Source organism: Phyllobates terribilis, unplaced genomic scaffold, assembly GCF_046119375.1.
Source record: "Phyllobates terribilis strain yellow unplaced genomic scaffold, ASM4611937v1 Scaffold_9__5_contigs__length_417890890, whole genome shotgun sequence".
NCBI classification, from domain to species: domain Eukaryota; kingdom Metazoa; phylum Chordata; class Amphibia; order Anura; family Dendrobatidae; genus Phyllobates; species Phyllobates terribilis.
In genome coordinates this window covers 303,121,933-303,141,416 of record NW_027362769.1, presented here as the reverse complement: position 1 = coordinate 303,141,416, position 19,484 = coordinate 303,121,933, and the positions used below count along the sequence as shown (strand labels likewise).

The 19,484-nt window shown below is 40.9% G+C and overlaps 1 protein-coding gene across 1 annotated transcript; it reads left to right on the top strand.

Annotated features, from left to right (window-relative positions):
* Nucleotides 1–6,613: 6,613 nt before the first annotated feature.
* LOC141160964 (hemoglobin subunit beta-2-like) lies at nt 6,614–7,926 on the top strand. Its single transcript, XM_073645758.1, has 3 exons — nt 6,614–6,785; nt 7,010–7,232; nt 7,762–7,926. The coding sequence occupies exons 1-3, from the start codon at nt 6,694–6,696 to the stop codon at nt 7,888–7,890; spliced, it is 444 nt and encodes a 147-aa protein (XP_073501859.1). The 5' UTR covers nt 6,614–6,693; the 3' UTR covers nt 7,891–7,926.
* Nucleotides 7,927–19,484: the final 11,558 nt, after the last annotated feature.

The window sequence follows — 19,484 nt, the reverse complement described above, 5'->3', positions numbered from 1 at the left end:
AGGACCGCCCCCTTGTATAGTAGCTCAGAGGTTCCGCCTCCCAGACCCGTTACAGCCTCCATGCCGGTCATTTGTTATCATTACATCTATAGTCACGTCACCTTAGTCCATATGGAAGCCTTGGAGGACACATGAAACCATTGGTGGATCACAGAGAAATGGGTAGCGCATTTTGTAATGTGTTTTTATATTATTATTTTTTAGAATAAATTCATGGATTTTTGCATCACAGAAAGCCACATTAATAAGGTTTAATAAAAAAAATGAGACACTGTTGATGTTAAAAAAAAAAAAACACTACTCAACAATTTTTTTCCCCCATTGATCTAGTGCTGACCCTCCAGCAGTGTTCCTGGTCTTCGTTCACAATCACATGCCATACTACAGGTACCACTGCCCAGTTGCAGGAGTCATGATACCGGTAATATGGCCACTGATTGACTGCTGCATAGAGATGATCAAATCTTTTGAAATTGGAATTTGCCAGGTTAAACTACTTTTTTTTAAAAAATATGAATCTCAATACTGTTCAGCCTCTAATTGGCCTAAGGTCTCTTCGGACTTTATCCAACCCCTTTCAAGCACTTTCACACAAACACAGTCTCAATAATGTCAAAGTTATCTCACCGTAGAAACAGATGGTAACCCGGTAGTAACCAACAGCACATTTAATAACACAGTGAACTGACACACTTTACATGGTTTTTTAAATTAAAAAGCAGTCCATAAATTATCCCTCATAACCATTTGTGATCAGACAAACCATTCTGTGCAGAACACTGATTCAAACTGATGGTGTCGCTGTCAAATGTAACATCATCCATGATTGAGACGAGTTACATGACACATGTTCCATAAAGCCTTCCACAATAATATGCATGATGGAGTGAGGCCCAAGTTTGGTAGAACTACTGCCCGGACGGCTTGTAACAGTCATGGTGGTGGTGGTGGAGCTTCTGCTGCTAGCTGCTCTCACATTTTTAGCCGTAGTATGTTTTTTTTTTTTTTTTTTTACACCACCTGTCTATTACCAAAAAAGAGATGTAACAAGAAATACTAGGTAGGTAGGTACACGTACACAAAGCAAAGTGTAGCAGCAGGCGGCAGTATAGGTATGGTGGGTATGATTGTCAAGGTGGACTAGTAAAACAAATAATAAATAAAACATGTATGCAGAAACAGGCATGCACTGTTAAATATCTACATTTTTATTTTTTTGAACAAAATTCAAACCCTTTCCCAAAAATGACAAAATAAGAACTGTTAGGTAGTTATATGACCAAAAAGCCAGAATCTGCAAAAGGGCAATGTATTGGAGTGGCATATACAGATGTGAAATTTGAGTAGTAAAACAAGCATGCCAAAAAAAACAAACTTTGTGAGGTAGATAATCGCACTTAAAGAAGTATTCCAATCTCCAAGATCCTATCCCAATATGTAGTATTTGTAATAATAATAAAATTAGCAAATACCTCCAATTAGAAATGTAGTATGGTTTTTTTGATTCGCTATGTCTCTTTCCTCATGTGCAGTCATTGCAGGACCTTTGGTATCCATGGTTACAACCACTGATATAGTGACAGTTAGCTAGTTGCTAGTGGTCGTAACGATGGACACCTAAGGTCCTGCAACATGGGGTAAGAGACATAGTGAATCAGAAAAACTATACTACATTTCTAATTGGTGGTATTTACTAATATTATTATTATTCCACATATTGGGATAGGATATTGGAGATGGGAATACCTCTTTTAAATGTCTGCATTTTGGGGATTTTTTGGGGATTGCGCAAGAAATGGAAAAAACTGAGCTGTTTTTGACAAGCAAGCGCACCGTCTCTGACTGACACCCATTTCAGATTTTTTAATTCTGTCATTTCCTGCTGTTTTCTAGTATATTAAGAATGGAGAAAAAAATGTGTAATTGTAATTCAAATGCAGCAGGGCAAATGCCAGCTCCACCATATCACCGATCAATCACACTGAGTGTGGCGCTACTGTTGGCACCTCTGCTCTCTCTTTCTCCCCCTATTAATTGAATCACTGTATTATTCACAGACTGCTACACTCATCTTCTTCAGTACTGCAGTGGGATTGGAGGGACGCAGTGCCTTCAGTGTGGCCATTGCTAACTGTGCTATAAGGTCATGCCCTATACCCATACTGTTATTATTATTGGCCACTATCCTGATATATTTATTACATTGGTTATGACTGATTAGCATCAGAACGGGTTTATCATGTAGTAGCTGACAGATATCCTTCGCTTTATACTAAGCTCAGTCTTTTGTATTTCATTATTAGGCTTGTCTGCGTCCCCAGTCAGATGGATCGGGGGGCAGAGGGTAATATGTCAACTGGGCCGCACCCCCAGCAACTGTGCATGGCAGCTTGTCTACCTGTTTCTTATTGTGCCATCACATCATTTTAGCAGACACGGATGCATGCGTAGAGTACTGTGTGTGCTATCTGTGACTCGGCCACGCTGGCACACAAAGTTAAAGATGCAGTGCTGGCCTAGCCACATCACAGCTAGCAGACATGGTCGCACAGTACTCTATGTGTGCAGCCGTGTCTGCTAAAGTGATGTCATGCAGCTCGCTCTGCACTGCCACCTTCATGCCGGAGAAGAGCTGGTCTGGAGACAAGCCGGGGGAAAGTGAGTCAAGTGCCAGGGCCGGCTCCAGGTTTTCGCGGGCCCCAGGAGAAAGAGTCTCAGTGGGCCCCTTTAACACATACTGTACCACAATTCATGATGCAGAGATAAGGTAGAGGAATATATGTATAGTACAAGGCCAAAGATTTCACTTCTTACATTACATGAGCGATATCTATTGTAAATTCTACAATAGCGCAGAAACTGGCGAATCCTCGCAGCGCACAGTGCGTAACCTGGGGGGAGTCAAAAGTCTGAAGTCACACAGAGTGACTGCAGACTTTTCATTTTAGACCGGACAGTATAGTCCTTCCAACAGTATTATGGGCACCACATAGTCCTCCATACTGTACAGTGGGCCCCATATATTGCTCCATAGAGTATAAAGGGTCCCATATATGGCTCCATACAGTATAATGGCCCCATATATTGCTCCATATAGTATAATGGGCCCCATTTCTTGCTCTATATAGTACAGTATAAAGGGCCCCATATAATGCTCCATACAGTATAATGAGCCCCATATATTGCTTAATGCGGAATAATGAACCCCATATAATGCTCCATATAGAATAATGGGCCCCCTATATTGCTCCATACAGTATAATGGGTCCCATATAGTGCTCCATACACAATAATGGCCCAATATATTGCCCTATACAGTATAATTGGCACCATATATTGCTCCATATAGTACAGTATAATAGGCCCCATATAATGCTCCATAAAGTATAATGGGCCCCATATTTTGCTCCTTACAGAACAATGGGCCCCATATAATGCTCCATACAGAATAATGAACCCCATATAATGTTCTGTACAGTATAATGGGACCCATATGATTGTGTATATCTATATATGTATGTGTATATGTCTGTTTATATGTATTTTTGTGTATATGTCTTCATATATGTATATGCCTATTTGTGTATATATCCATGTATGTGTCTTTATATATGTCTGTGTATTTGTTTGTGTATGTGGAAGTTTGTGTGTGCGCGCATGTCTGCATGTGTGTGCATGTCTGCATACTGTATGTGTGTGTGTCTGTATACTGTATGTGTGTGCATGTCTGTATACTGAATGTGTGTGCATATCTGTATACTGTATGTGTGTGCATGTCTGTATACTGTATGTGTGTGCATATCTGCATACTGTATGTGTGTGCATATGTGTATACTGTATGTATGTGTGTCTGTATACTGTATGTGTGTGTCTGTATACTGTATGTGTGTGCATATCTGCATATTGTATGTGTGTGCATGTCTGTATACTGTATGTGTGGGTATATCTGTATACTGTATGTGTGTGCATATCTGTATACTGTATGTGTGTGTGTCTGTATACTGTATGTGTGTGCATGTCTGCATACTGTATTTGTGTGCATGTCTGCATACTGAATGTGTGTGTATATCTGCATACTGTATGTGTGTGCATGTCTGTATACTGTATGTGTGTATGTCTGTATACTGTATGTGTGTGCATATCTGCATACTGTATGTGTGTGCATGTCTGTATACTGTATGTGTGTATGTCTGCATACTGTATGTGTGTGCATGTCTGCATACTGTATGTGTGTGCATGTCTGTATACTGTATGTGTGCATGTCTGTATACTGTATGTGTGTGCATGTCTGTATACTGTATGTGTGCATGTCTGCATATTGTATGTGTGTGCATATCTGCATACTGTATGTGCGCATGTCTGCATATTGTATGTGTGTGCATATCTGCATACTGTATGTGTGTGGATGTCTGTATACTGTATGTGTGTGCATGTCTAAGTATTCTATGTGTGCATGTCCCAATGCTGTGTGTGCATGTCTACTTACTGTATGTGTGTGCATGTCTGTATACTGAATGTATGTGAATGTCTGCATACTGTATGTGTGTGCATGTCTGTATACTGTATGTGTGTGCATGTCTAAGTATTCTATGTGTGCATGTCCCAATGCTGTGTGTGCATGTCTACTTACTGTATGTGTGTGCATGTCTGTATACTGTATGTGTGCGCATGTCTGTATACTGTATGTGTGCATGTCTGTATACTGAATGTATGTGCATGTCTGCATACTGTATGTGTGTGCATGTCTGTATACTGTATGTGTGTGCATGTCTAAGTATTCCATGTGTGCATGTCCCAATGCTGTGTGTGAATGTCTACTTACTGTATGTGTGTGCATGTCTGTATACTGTATGTGTGCATGTCTGCATATTGTATGTGTGTGCATATCTGCATACTGTATGTGTGTGCATGTCTGTATACTGTATGTGTGTGCATGTCTAAGTATTCTATGTGTGCATGTCCCAATGCTGTGTGTGCATGTCTACTTACTGTATGTGTGTGCATGTCTGTATGTATCTGTTTTTCATGTCTGTGTACAAGTCTGCATAAGTGTGCATTTCTGCAAACTATCTGCATGTCTGCGTATGTGTTTGCATGTCTGTGTATGTGTCTATGTATCTGGAATTGTATGTATTTTGTAAGATGCGTGTATGTAATAGTGAATTGTGTTATGTAGAAACATTCATATGTTTAGTCACATTTACTAAATCTATAAGGGTTTGTTCACATTTGTGTTAGGGATTTCCATTTGTCTTTATAGCTTAGGAACAGACAAGTTAAATTAACTCCTTCGCAAACCTTGATTTAATTGTGTTACCATAAGGATGTGCTAGTAAGGAGCAGGTTGAATAGATGAGCCCGCTCTATACCGAGCACATGTCGGATGTGATACATAGAAAGCACTGGCCTGTAAAAGCAGTGATCAGAGCTTGCCTTGATTGCTGGTGCTTTAAGTATTTAAATGCCCATGTCAGTCACTGTGGCTTCAAAACACAGAACATATGTGAATCTGTCAATTACACTTTTTTAATCTACTTCGGATTTTGGCTTCCAGACACTGATGAAACACTGACCCACAAAATGTCAAGTGAATACGGCGTTATTTGTGAAAACTGGGGTAGTGCAGGGTTATTCTGGAGCTCATGATGGAGACAAATGGCATGTAAAAGAAACAGGGTTCCTAGCAGCAGGATGTGTAGGATGTATATATACTGTATAAATTTCTCTATCCTAATGATATCCTAACAATTATATGATTCATATAAATTAACTACATGGTAAAATGTAATTCTTACTGATAATATATACAGTATTTATATATTCTACATATATATGTAATGTTATAGATTACATTATATGTACATAACAGACTTACACTTACAGGTCCATTGCAGCTAAAGGGCAACATGCTGAGACATATTTTCAGCAGTTTTCTGGCTTAAATAAACTGACAAATATGCATTTGGGGTAATTGCCATATTTCTGAAGCCCCTGGATCCGTTTTTCTGACAAATATGAGTGAGATTGGAAAAGTAAATGAGGCTTTAGAGTTGTGAGGGGCATCCCGATGATGACTCAGATACTACACATGAAGAGAGACAAGACCACCATTCATAAGCTGCACTGGTATTAATAAGTCTCCTTCATCGTCTACCCTTCTAGAACAAAAATTACAATATTAGCACACATACAGATATATGTAGATGTTGATCATCACAATAATATATTTCCAGTAAAGAATTAGTTATGACTAAGAATTTTTTTAACAAATGAATTAATATCTGAGTGTTGTGAAATTGAGCAAAAAAATATAAACTTCAATGCTTTCAAAGGCATAAATGTAGGTATCCAAATATCTAAACTTTGTTATAATTTCATATTTGTGTGTCAAGTTATCGATCATTAAACATTATCAGAAAGAAAACTACATGGCTTAGAAAATGCAGAAATATATTGTTGATTTTTAGAACTTGCAAATATCTAAAAAAACAATAAAAAAAATAATGGCTTATTTCCACCAGATTAGATATGCAGGAGTAGGTAGGGTGGAGAAGAAGAAATATGACACAGCAAAACAAAGACTGGGTGTGACACTGCAAAATTTACTATAAATCAGGGAAAGAATCTCTAAAAGGCAGAAGCTTCTTACTTCTCATTCAGAAAGCTCAACAGCTACTTACATTTGCAGCCAAAATGGTCCACTGGACAGCCGAGGAGAAGGCCATCATCAGCTCAACCTGGGCGAAGGTCAATGTGGAGGCCGATGGTCATGAAGCCCTGAGCAGGTAAGAACACTACAGCAGGTCACCCTATACTTTGAAGTTTAGAATAATTAATACAATAGTCATAATTATCATAGAAAATTGTTTAGGTATCTTATAATGAAATAATTATATATCATTTGTACGTTAGTCATATTGTTGTAGCTATTTCCCATACAAATAGTTATGTTCCATTGATCAATAGAGCTACAAAAACATTAATACTTTTTCTCTTTCTACTTGACTAGGCTCCTGATCGTTTACCCCTGGACCCAGAGATACTTCAGCACCTTCGGAAACCTTTCCAATGTCTCCGCCATCTCCGGCAATGCCAAGGTGAAGGCTCATGGCAAGAAGGTGCTCACAGCTGTTGGAAATGCCATCCAACATATTGATGATGTGAAACATTACCTGGCTGACCTCAGCAAGTCCCATGCCCAGGAACTCCATGTGGACCCCGAGAACTTCAAGGTATAATTTATTTATACTATTGACTTTACTTACTGTCCATAGAGATTAATTATTAATTAATGAATTACCTTTAATTAAAAAACTAATGATAGGAATAAATACTAGGTAGATACAAGTTCTTGAGTAATTCCAAATATCAATTTAGTTATTTCTTAGTTATAACTTTTGGGAAAACTGCATGATATTCAGTTTGGCTGCAAATGAAACTCCTACAGTTGTTGCCTGCCAATTATGTGGTGAAAAAGTGTGAGGCTCCTGCCACGTGGCAATATTTTGTATCAGTATTTCTAAACCAAGACCAGGAATGTAACCTGTAGAGGAAAAGACTATCATGATTTGTATCTCTCCTGTTCAGCCGATTCACTCTTAGGATCACGAATACTGATCCACAATATTTGCCAAAATTATACAGTGTAAAGGTGGCCTCATGTTTAATTAGCAGTTTTTGGTAACTGAGCTAGATAACACAGGAATTACTATAACTGGTTGTTTATGAACATTGCTAATAATGTCTATTTTATATTTACAGCGTCTGGCTGAGGTTCTGGTCATCGTCTTGGCAGGAAAACTGGGATCTGCTTTCACCCCTCAAGTCCAGGCTGCCTGGGAGAAATTCAACGCTGTTCTGGTGGCTGCTCTGAGCCATGGATACTTTTAAATCCATTATGTACAACATATAAAACATCTTTAAACATCTGGACAGACAATTATAGATGTCACAATGACTGACTGTCAATAAAGCATTGGTTGTACAAACCTAACTATCCTGTGTTCTCCTTACTTTACTTATTTTGGGGTGTGGGGTGCACATATAGAGACATGCATAACACATGATCACAATTTTATATATAGATACATATTATGTGTATATATCTATCTATATATATATATATATATATATATACATATATATACATAAATTAGATTCATCATATGCAACTCAAAATTTCCACAGGGCTTTGCAAAAAAACTAACATGACACATTTGGGATCTAACCCCTTCCAGTTTAAAATATGTAGGTACGCGTCCTGTCTGCCAATGCCCCGGCAGCCAGGGCATATATCAGGGGTGCACAACTTGTTGCCTGGGGAGCCATTGTGTACCCATTTTAGGCCCCCATATTAGGGATTTTACTCTGTTCAGTACTACAGAGAGGTAAATGTGTCTGTGGATGTGTTATTCTCCATTAAAGAAAGAGTCCCCCTACTTATCATATATTCACGATGTTTATAATGAATGTTTAATTGCAATAACCCTTTAAGGTTGAAGGTAGTCATAGGGAGTGATACACAGTAACAATGCGGCCATTGTGTCCAAAAAAGGTTGTGTACCCCTGGCATATATCTACAGCCCTCACTGATAGCAGATCACTGTACAGTGCTGTGCCATTCCAGCTGAAATGAGCAGCTCCCTCTTACATAAAATGCTAAACCCACTGCTCAGAGAGAGCTTGGTGCTTAGTGCTGAGACTGGTTGAGCAAAAAGATTTGCAGGACCCTGGTCCAGTGGCATCTCTTCTGATTAGTAGGCCTGGCATAACATAATTCATGTGTCACACTGCAACAATGATGTCACCCCGGGTTTACTAATCAGAAGGGGCAGGTAGGAGGAGGTTTGCAGGGCTCTGCTCTGGTGGCCATGAGAAACTGATGTGACTGCTGGACCAGGATCCTGAGTATCCTGTTGCTTAAAGAGATTGTCCACTAGTTTTTGATTGACGACCTATCCTTAGGATAGATCATCAATGTCTGATCGGCCGGCACCCCCGCCGATCTGTTATCAGTCCTGGTGGCAGCCACTAGCTAGAAGTAGTCACTTGCGAAGCTTAGTCTTCTGATAGTGGCCACCGCAGGGTACTGCACATCCGCCTATTGATTTGAACAGGAGGCAGATGTGTAGTACCAAGCTTTGGCCACTATCAGAAGACAGCCAGCTCCGCAAGTGAGTACCTCCGGCTGGCTGCCGCCATCGGCACTGATAACAGCTGATTGGCGGGTGGTGCTGGGTGTCAGATCCCGGCCGATCAGACATTGATGACCTATCCTAAAAATAGGTCATCAATCAAAAAAGTGGACAACCTCTAGCTCTAACTGGGACCCATTTGGCTGTCGCAATGGAGTTGAGTGGCATCACAATGACATCATAGGCATTGAAGAGAAACAAAAAAATAATTTTGTCGCTACGATACCTATTAATGGCTAACAAAAATAAAATAAGTGATGTTACAAAATGAGCTTTCGAGACAGCTTAGGTCTCTTCATCAAGGTCATTTTGTAACTTCATTTATTTTTGTTAACCATTAAAAGGTATTATATCGATAAGATTATTGTTTTGCTTCTCCTCCTGTGGATGATCAATGTTTTCAACTGGCTACCCAGGTAACAAAACCTTTTTTTCTTTTGACTATCACAGGCGTTAGCACGGAATAAGGCCTCATTCACATGTCCATGTTTAGCAGTGTGTCCATTTTTTACTAGCAGTGTTTCAACTGTGTTTTTACGGATGAATAAAGAAAGCAATAAATGACAAAGCTTCTCCTATACTTTGCAATGTTAACCAGGGACGGCACATGGACTGTACACTGATGGCATATGTGTGCTGTACATGGTTTTCACAGACCCATTGACTTGTATTGATCCTTGTCATCCGTGTTGCTTTAAAAAAAAAGACATGTAGATAAGTACGAGGCAGTGTGATTCTAGCAGGGTTGGTAAATATGGTTGCTATATATGCGGTACCAGTGTCCTTATCTATATATAAGGGGGTATAAATATGACACTGAAGGACTCAAGGTATGCACTAATAACCCCACTGAGGCACTTGAGGCAACATATATAAATGTCTGTATAATTATGAATGACAGCATATGGGTATAAAATAATATGATGGACTATTGTTAATGTAATTTATTATAGATCTGAACCCTAATTTTCTGGTCATCTGATTTAACTCTGTTAGAATTAAATTATACACTGAACAGTGTTCTGTACTAATCATTTAATTATTGTAAAACTGGATACTGTACTTAATATTTGTCTCTATGGGGTTTGATGGTAACTCTAGCTATGTGATGTAATTTCCCTGATGAATTTTATTATTTATCTATAACTGTGGAGTTTTCCAAATACTATCAACCAGAATCATACTGCCTCAACTTTTAAATTGGGCTTTTAGGGGCTATTTTATGTGGGGTCTTTTTTGTTGTGTAAAAATTGTGGATAATAAAATGTATTAAATGTTCAATACTATATGGATTTATATAGTTTCATTTTTTTTCAATGATGGTATTAGTGGTAAATAATGTTCAGTAATGGATACCTTCATAAAAAATAATATGGTCATAATATATAGGAGTCTAAATATCCTCTCTTGTGTGTTAATCTTTGGAGTCTCTCCCCATCCCACCTATTTTAGCAGAGCTGTGTGAAATGGCCAAAAGTAGCAAAATGTTTATGCTAAATCTCCTATTCACTGTTCTGATTATATCCAGTCAAGTCATGTCAGATCTTTGGATCCTCTGCCATGTTTTCCTGGCTTCCACGGCTTCTTTCAGTTGCTAGATGGAATCCAGCCAGCAGGCCTTTGGTACTCCCAATGAGAACAGTATTATTTTCAAAACTAACAAAAAACTCAAAATGCACTGCTCAAAATTATGTACAACAGAGTTTCCAAACATTTTATAGGTTGTAAAGAACTGAAAAAGGTAACTTGATGAATTTGCATCATTAAGAGATCACATGTAGAGGAATCAAAAGCTTTTTCAATCAAAAATATCTTAACAGACTAAGTTACATGTTAACCCCTTTAACACCCAAGGTGGTTTGCACGTTAATGACCAGGCCAATTTTTACAATTCTGACCACTGTCACTTTATGAGGTAATAACTCTGGAACGCTTCAACGGATCCCCCTGATTCTGAAAATGTTTATTTGTGACATTGTACTTCATGATAGTGGTAAAATCTCTTCAATATCATTTGCGTTTATTTGTGAAAAAAAACGGAAATTTGGCGAAAATTTCGCAATTTTCAAACTTTGAATTTCCATGCTCTTAAATCAGAGAGATATATGTCACATAAAATAGTTAATAAATAACATTTCCCACGTGTCTACTTTACATCAGCACAATTTTGGAACCAAAATTTTTTGGGGGTAGGAAGTTATAAGGGTTAAAAGTTGACCAGCGATTTCTCATTTTTCCAACAAAATTTACAAAACCATTTTTTTAGGGACCACGCCACATTTGAAGAGACTTTGAGGGGCCTTTATGACAGAATATACCCAAAATTGACACGATTCTAAAAACTGCACCCCTCAGTGTGCTCAAAACCACATTCCAGAAGTTTATTAACCATTCAGGTGCTTCACAAGAATTTTTGGAATGTGGAAGAAAAAAATGAATATTTAACTTTTTTCACAAAAAATTTACTTTAGACTCCAATTTTTTTATTTTCGCAAGGGTAACAGGAAAAAAATGAACCCCAAAATTTGTAGTGCAATTCCTCCTGAGCACACTGATACCCTATATGTGGGGGAAAACCACTGTTTGGGCGCACGGCAGGGTTTGGAAGAGAAGGAGCGCCATTTGACTTTTAGAATGTAAAATTTGCTTGAATAATTAGTAAACGCCATGTTGCGTTTGGAGAGCCCCTGTGTGCCTAAACAGTGGAAACCCCCCACAAGTGACACCATTTTGGAAACTAGACCCCTCGGGGAACTTATCTAGATGTGTGGTGAGCACCCTGAACCCCCAGGTGCTTCACAGAAGTTTATAACATTGAGCCATAAAAATAAAATTTTCACATTTTTCCCACAAAAATATTTTGCAGCCCCCAATTTTGCATTTTCATAAGGGTAACAGAAGAAATTGCGCCAAACCATTTGTTGTGCAATTTCTCCTGAGCAAGCAGATACCCCATATGTGGGAGAAAAACACTGTTTGGACTTTTTGAATGTAAAATTTGCTTGAATAATTAGCAGACGCCAGGTTGTGTTTGGAGAGCCCCTGATGTGCCTAAACAATGGAAACCCACCACAAGTGACCCCATTTTCGAAACTAGACCCCTCAAGGATTTTATCAAGGGGTATAGTGAACATTTTGAACCCAGAGGTACGACACAGGATTTGATAACATTAGGTCATCATATTGAATAAGTTGTCGTTAGTCTTGAGCGCAAGTGCTCACTACATGAGTTTGCATGGGGTACACACGATGATTCGCGGGTGCTCAAGTGACATGCTCGAGTCCCCACCCCGCATGTTTCACGGTTAAGACACCCAAAAAAAAACATGCGGGGATCACTTGGCAATGGCAGGCAATCCCAGCAAGGTTTTTTTTGGCCGCGAAGCATATGGGGTGGAGACTCAAGCATGTCACTCGAGCACCCGGGATACTCTGCATACCTGAGCACCCAATGCAAACTCAAGTAGTGAGCACTTGCGCTCAACACTGGTCACCATATCGTCATCATTTCTTTTTTCTTTACTTTCGAAAAAATCCCAATCCCATCACAACCCCAACCCTAGTACAAACCTAACCCTAACACAACCCTAGAGTTTATTTTTTACGCCGTTCCTCGTGCAGTATAAGTGATTAGACGACTTTGTTCTTCGGGTCGGTGCGATTACAGCGATACCAGATTTAGAACAGGTTTTTATTATTGACAGCTGTCACACACTAAAAGACGGGGTTTTTTTTGCAAACACTAGTTTTTGCATTGCCATATTTTGAGAGCTATAATTTTTCCATATTTCGGCCGACAGAGTCATGTGGCAGCTTATTTTTTGCAGGACAAGTTGACGTTTTTATTGGTAACATTTTCAGGCACGTGACATTTTTTGATCGCTTTCTATTCCGATTTTTGGGAGGCAAAATAAACAAAAAACAACAATTCAAGATTTTTAGTAAATTTTTTTATGCCATTCTGCGTATGGTAAAATTGATAAGGAAGCTTTATTCTTTGGGTCAGTACGTTTACACCGGTACCACATTTATATAGTTTTTCTATGTTTTGGCGCTTTTACACAATAAAAGCTATTTTATAGAAAACAGAATATTTTTTGCATCGCTTTACTCTGAGAGCTTTAACTTTATTTTCCGGCTGATGGAGCTGTAAGATTACGTTTTCAGCGGTACCATTTTTATTTACATTCATCCTTTTGCTCGCGTGTTATTCCATTTTTTGTTTGGCGGTATGATGAAAAGCATTGTTTTTTTATTTTATTTTTTTACCGTGTTCACTAAAGTGGTCAACTAGTGGGATACGTTTATAGGTCAGGTTGTTCCGGACACGGCGATACTAAATGTGTACTTTTATTGTTTTTTTTTTCATAATAATATTTATTGATGGGTACATTATATTTTTATTTTTTGGGGACAATTTTTTTTTATTTATTTTTTTTCAATTTTTCATTTTATAACCCTTTTTTTTTTATTTTTATACTTTGTCCCCACTATGGAACTTTCACTTTTTTTTACTCTGATCGCCTGTATAGTATAGGGATGGAGCACCATCCCTGTGCTATACAGGATGTCAGCACTGCAAAGACAGAAGATACTTTGATCATGCGCAGTGCACGATCAAAGTACCTTCCGGCTGTCTGGTGACCCGGATGTTGTCATGACGACATCCGGGTCACCATGACAACCACGGGAGCCGGCGTAAGACAGCGCGGGAAGAGGGGGAAGAGGTGAGTATCAGCGCTTAACTCCGGAATGCGGCGATCAATTCGATCGCAGCATTCCGGGGGTTAATGTGCCGGGAGCGATGCGGCACCGCTTCCAGCACATAGTACCGGATGTCAGCTGTGACAATCAGCTGGCAATCGCCAGGGCATATTAATACGTACCTGGCTCTTAAAGCCCAGGCACAGGTATGTATTTTTATGCCCTGGGCTTTAAAGGGATTCTGTCACCCCCTGGGCGATATCAGACCTCTACTATGGGCATACAGCAGGGTTCCCCAACTCCAGTCCTCAAGGCCCACCAACAGGTCATGTTTTCAGGATTTCCTTAGTATTACACAGGTGATAATTCCATCACCTGCACAGGCAATAATTCCATCACCTGTGCAATACTAAGGAAATCCTGAAAACATGACCTGTTGGTGGGCCTTGAGGACTGGAGTTGGGGAACCCTGGCATACAGGGTATAGAAAAGTAAATCTATACTTACCTGTATGGCCCACAGCGGAGGTCTGATTGCAGAGAAATCTGGTTTTATAAAGCCTGTTTTCCAGATGGGGCGTCCCCCGGACGCCAAGCCTGTGGAAAAATAGAATTAGACTTACCGGTAATTCGGTTTCTAAGACCCTCCACGACAGTACACCTAGAGGTAGCCTCCCCATCCTAATTAGGGACAGGAAAACAAGAGGTTAAATAGCCACTGCCAGCTACAATCCCCAGTGTTTTCAAAGGACTACACAGTATGAATGCTCTAAATATTTATTAACACTAAGGATTTTTCCAATCAAATAAGGAAAGGGCAGGAATTACCCGTGCTGTCGTGGAGAGTCTTAGAAACCGAATTACCGGTAAGTCTAATTCTATTTTCTCCAATCCCCTCCACGACAGCATACCTGGAGTAATACCAAAGAATGAATTTTAGGGAGGGACAACAGCCTGAAGGACTTTCCTTCCAAATGCTAAGTCTCTATTAGATATTACATCTAGTCTATAATGTTTAGCAAAGGTATGGACAGACGACCATGTAGCTGCCCTGCAAATCTGCTCGATGGATGCACTAGCTTTTTCCGCCCAGGAGACCGACATAGCTCTAGTAGAATGAGCTTTCAAGGATTCCGGAGGAGGCAAATCTTGAACTATGCATGCTTCACAAATTGCTTTCTTAATCCAATTTGCTAGCGTATTTTTTGCAATTTTCTTTCCTTTATTTGGGCCTCCATATTGGACAAATAGGTTCTGATCTTTCCTCCAGGTTTCAGTCTCCCTCAAATAGCGGATTATAGTCCTTCTTACATCCAACGTGTGGAATACTTCTTCCTTGCTATTTGATGGATTTTGACAGAATGACGGAAGAATTATGGGCTGAGACATATGCAAATTAGACGACACTTTGGGTAGAAAAGAAGGATCCAACTGGAGGATGATCCTGTCCTCCAAAATATGACAATAAGGCTCTCTGATAGACAGGGTTTGGATTTCACTCACTCTTCTGGCTGTAGTCAGAGTTATAAGCAATGCCGCTTTCCAAGACAATTTGTCTATGTGTGCCTCCGCTATTGCCACGAAAGGATGCATAGTTAGGCCTCTAAGAACTACGTTGAGATCCCAAGGTGGAACTATTTTAGCTCTTGTTGGATTAATCCGAGAAGCAGCTATCATGAACCTCTTAATCCATCTGTTTTGGGCCAAATCAGCATCAAAATAGGAACTTAAAGCCGAGACTTGGACCTTCAGTGTGCTTGGTCTTAATCCTTTAGACAGACCATCCTGTAGGAAATCCAATATTCTGGCCACGTCAGGCCGAAAAGGATCTAATGGACGAGGCTCATACTACAGCTTGAAAGCTTTCCAGATTTTTCCATAGATGGAATTCGTGACCGGTTTTCTGCTTTTCTGCAGTGTATGGATCACCTGTACTGAGAAGCCTCTGGCTTTTAAGAGGGCGGTCTCAGAAGCCAAGCTGCTAGAGACAAATTCTGAGGGGCCGGATGGAAAATCGGGCCCTGATGCAGTAGTGGATTCGAGGAAGCATCAATGGATCCTCCATTCTTAGACTGCTTAATGTTTCGAACCATGCTCTTTTTGGCCACATTGGAGCTATTAGGATAGTCTTGACCCCTTCCGACCTGATTTTTTGTAAAGTCCTTGGTATTAACGGAATCGGGGGAAAGCATAAGCGAGCCCGACATTCCAAGGGTGAGCGAATGCATCTATCCCTGTTGCTGAATCCTCGGGGTCCAAAGAGAAAAAGGCTCTTACTTTTGCGTTCTTCTGGTTCGCAAACAGGTCCACATCTGGGTATCCCCACTTTTGAACAATCATCTGAAATATCTTCAAGTTCAGACTCCACTCCCCTGGATGAATGTCTTTTCTGCTCAGAAGATCTGCATGATAGTTGTCGGAGCCCCTCAGTTGCAGAGGCGATAAGGACAGTAGATGCTGCTCCTCCCAGTGGTAGATTCTTTCTGAGATCATCTGTAACCTCCTATTTCTTGTACTTCCCTGATGTCTCAAGTGGGCTACAGTTGTCATATTGTCCGAGTAGACTCTGACATGTGACCCCTGAAGCAGAGAATTGGCTGCCCATAGGGTTTCTTCCACCGCTTTCAGTTTTCTTAAGTTCAAGGACCGCTCTGCTATTTCTTGCGACCAGACCCCTTGGAAGGCCACGTGGGAGACTACTGCTCCCCATCCCCTTTTGCTTGCGTCTGTTTTGAGGGATAACAAGGGAAGCTGAATCCAAGCTGAACCTTTCTCCAGATTTCCTGGATAGAGCTACCAATTTAAAGATGCTTTCACCTTCTCTGGCAGATGAATTCTGTTGGAGAGGGAACTTGGAGATCTGTCCCAACAGGAAAGGATGTAGTTTTGAAGGACTCTTGAATGTGCCTGAGCCCAAGGTACCGCCTGAATAGATGAGGTCATGGACCCGAGGACGGACATGGTGAATCTTAATGAAACTCCGCTGCGGTTCTTTAGTGCATAGACTTTCGACCTCAACTGAATCTGCTTCTCTTTTGGCAAAAAAGAGGCTTGTTGCTGAGAATCCAGGAGAATTCCCAAGAAGGTCGTCCTGGTGGAGGGAATCAGATCTGACTTTTTGTAGTTTATCAACCATCCCAAAGATTCCAGGATCTGGAGGGTCATCTAAAGGTCTCTTTCCAAACTTGAAACCGAGGGAGCCATCACCAAAAAATTGTCTAAATATGTGACGATGCAGAGATTCCGTTTCCTTAGATAAGCTACTACCTCTGCCATGATCTTTGTAAATAGGCGGGGTGCTGACGAAATGCCGAAGGGGAGTACATTGAATTGAAAGTGAAGTATCTCTCGGTTCTGAGTTACAGCAAATCTGAGAAATTTTCTGTAATCCGGATGAATTGGCACGTGGTAGTAAGCCTCTTGCAGGTCTACTGTTGCCATGACAAATCCTTTCCCAATCAACGGAATCGTGGACTTTATCGACTCCATCTTGAACCTTCTGTATTTCACATATTGGTTGAGATGTTTCAGATTGAGGATTATCCTGTAAGAACCTGAGACCTTCCTTAGCAGAAACACCCAAGAATAGTGTCCCTCTCCTTGTTCCATGTGAGGCACTGGTGAAATGACTCCAGAGTTTTGAAGCTTCTGAAGACCTAACATTAGGAGCCTGTGTAATCTTGTGATGGTAAAGATGTTACCTCTATCACTCTTGAAGGGTAGATGGTAAAGTCTATTTCTGCTCCTACCGTCACCATGTCCAGTATCTTCCTGTCTGAAGATATCAGCTGCCATTGAGGAAGGAAGCTTGTAATTCTGCCTCCTACCTTCTTGGTGTCATTGTCTGTCCTGCCTAGAACCTTGAAAGATATTCCTTCCTCTTCCCCCTTTTGGGTAACTCCAGCGACCAGTTTTACCCTTGCCTCGGTACTGAAATGTTTGCTGCTGTTGTTGAGGGGGGAGAAATGGTCTCTTTCTGAAACTTCTTGGGTTCTTTGGCTCTGGCAGAGACTTCTTCTTGTCGGATGCTTTCTCCAACAACTCGTCTAGGACCACCCCAAACATATACTCTCCTTTAAATGGAATGGAACAAAGCTTAGATTTTGATGCGTTGTCCCCACTCCACATCTTCAACCACAGGGCTCTTCTCGTAGAATTCGATAATGCTGCCGATCTTGCCGCAATCTTGACCGACTCCGCTGAGGCATCAGCTAGGAATCCAGTGGCCTTCTGCAGCAAAGGAAGAGATGCTAGGAGGTCTTCTCTAGGAGTACCTTTCCAGAGATGTTCCTCTAGTTGTTGGAGCCAGAGGAACATGGAACGAGCTACACAAGTTGAAGCAACATTAGTCTTCAGAGAAGCTGCCGATGTTTCCCATGCCTTCCTTAGCAGACTGTCCATCTTCCGATCCATAGGATCTTTGAGCTGTGACGAGTCTTCAAAGGGAAGGGTTGTTTTCTTCGCAACCCTTGCCACCTGTACATCGGGACTTCCATCCAAAGCTTAGCCGCATTTTCATCTAGAGGGAATCTATCCTTCATTTCTCCTGCCATACTAAGCCTTTTCTCAGGTGACTCCCATTCTTCCAAAATAAGACTACGAATGTTGCCATGCACAGGGAACACTAACTTCTTTTTGGATTTCAGACCCCCAAACATTTCATCCTGAACTGTACGGGTTTCCTTCTCCTCTTCCACCTGCATCGTGTCTCTCACATGCGACAATTCCTCCATATTCTCGGACGAAAAGTAATATTTCCTATCTTCCTCCTGATCTTCACTTAGGACCCCTTCTTCCGGTTCCTCCATAGACCCTAATTCTGAATCAGAGGTCTCCCTAACCGTATATTTTCTCCTTTTGGAGATGGACCTTCAGCTATGGCTTGTGAAAAGGTCTGTGAGGAGGCTAGGGAAGATTGTATTTCCTGCCGAACCATTCCCCTGACTTCTCCATAAGGGAAGGCTGTTCTTCCTTCACAATGTTGTCAGTGCATTTCCGGCATAGCGGTTTCTTATGCCCTGAAGCAAGCTTTTTTTCTACAGATGGAACATTTGCAAACTGTACTGCTTTCTCCCACTCTCAGTGCAGGATCCTTGTCTCCCTAAATTAAAAACAAAAAGAGGGAGATTTAAAATATATTTAGGATCCTGCTCAAAAGAGAGTGGGGAATAACCTAGGACCTAGTACTTACTGGGGCCAGGTTAGCGCTGGGCTCTGCAGACGCAGGCTTTGGAACAGCACCTTCCATAGTAGCAGAATATTCTGTCCTACCTTAATGGAGTCTTCTCATCAGGGTCTTTTGTAGGGGAGACCGAAATCCAGCGCCAAATTTTTACCTATCCGGTGAAGGATCCTCATTTTCGGGGAGAGCACCGGAAGTGACGTCCCGCAGGCCGAAAGCCTGACTTCCGGCACATCCTGCATGATCGTCGGAACGCTGCCATGGAGGACACAGGAGACTCCGGCCGGGGAGCTACAGGAGGCCCCCAGCCCCCTACTCGGCTTTACCCACAGGCGAGTGAGGGGGTCCCGCTCTCAAGGAGACACGGGAGCTGCCAAGGAAGGAAGGCCGGAGGCGATCGCTCCC

What these genes read in the sequence shown, in the direction of transcription:
- LOC141160964 (XM_073645758.1), top strand. Translation starts at nt 6,694, where the DNA reads ATGGTCCACTGGACAGCCGAGGAGAAGGCCATCATCAGCTCAACCTGG. An exon ending in GGTCATGAAGCCCTGAGCAG is followed by an intron (nt 6,786 to 7,009) that starts GTAAGAACACTA and finishes CTACTTGACTAG; the next exon opens with GCTCCTGATCGTTTACCCCT. An exon ending in TGGACCCCGAGAACTTCAAG is followed by an intron (nt 7,233 to 7,761) that starts GTATAATTTATT and finishes TTATATTTACAG; the next exon opens with CGTCTGGCTGAGGTTCTGGT.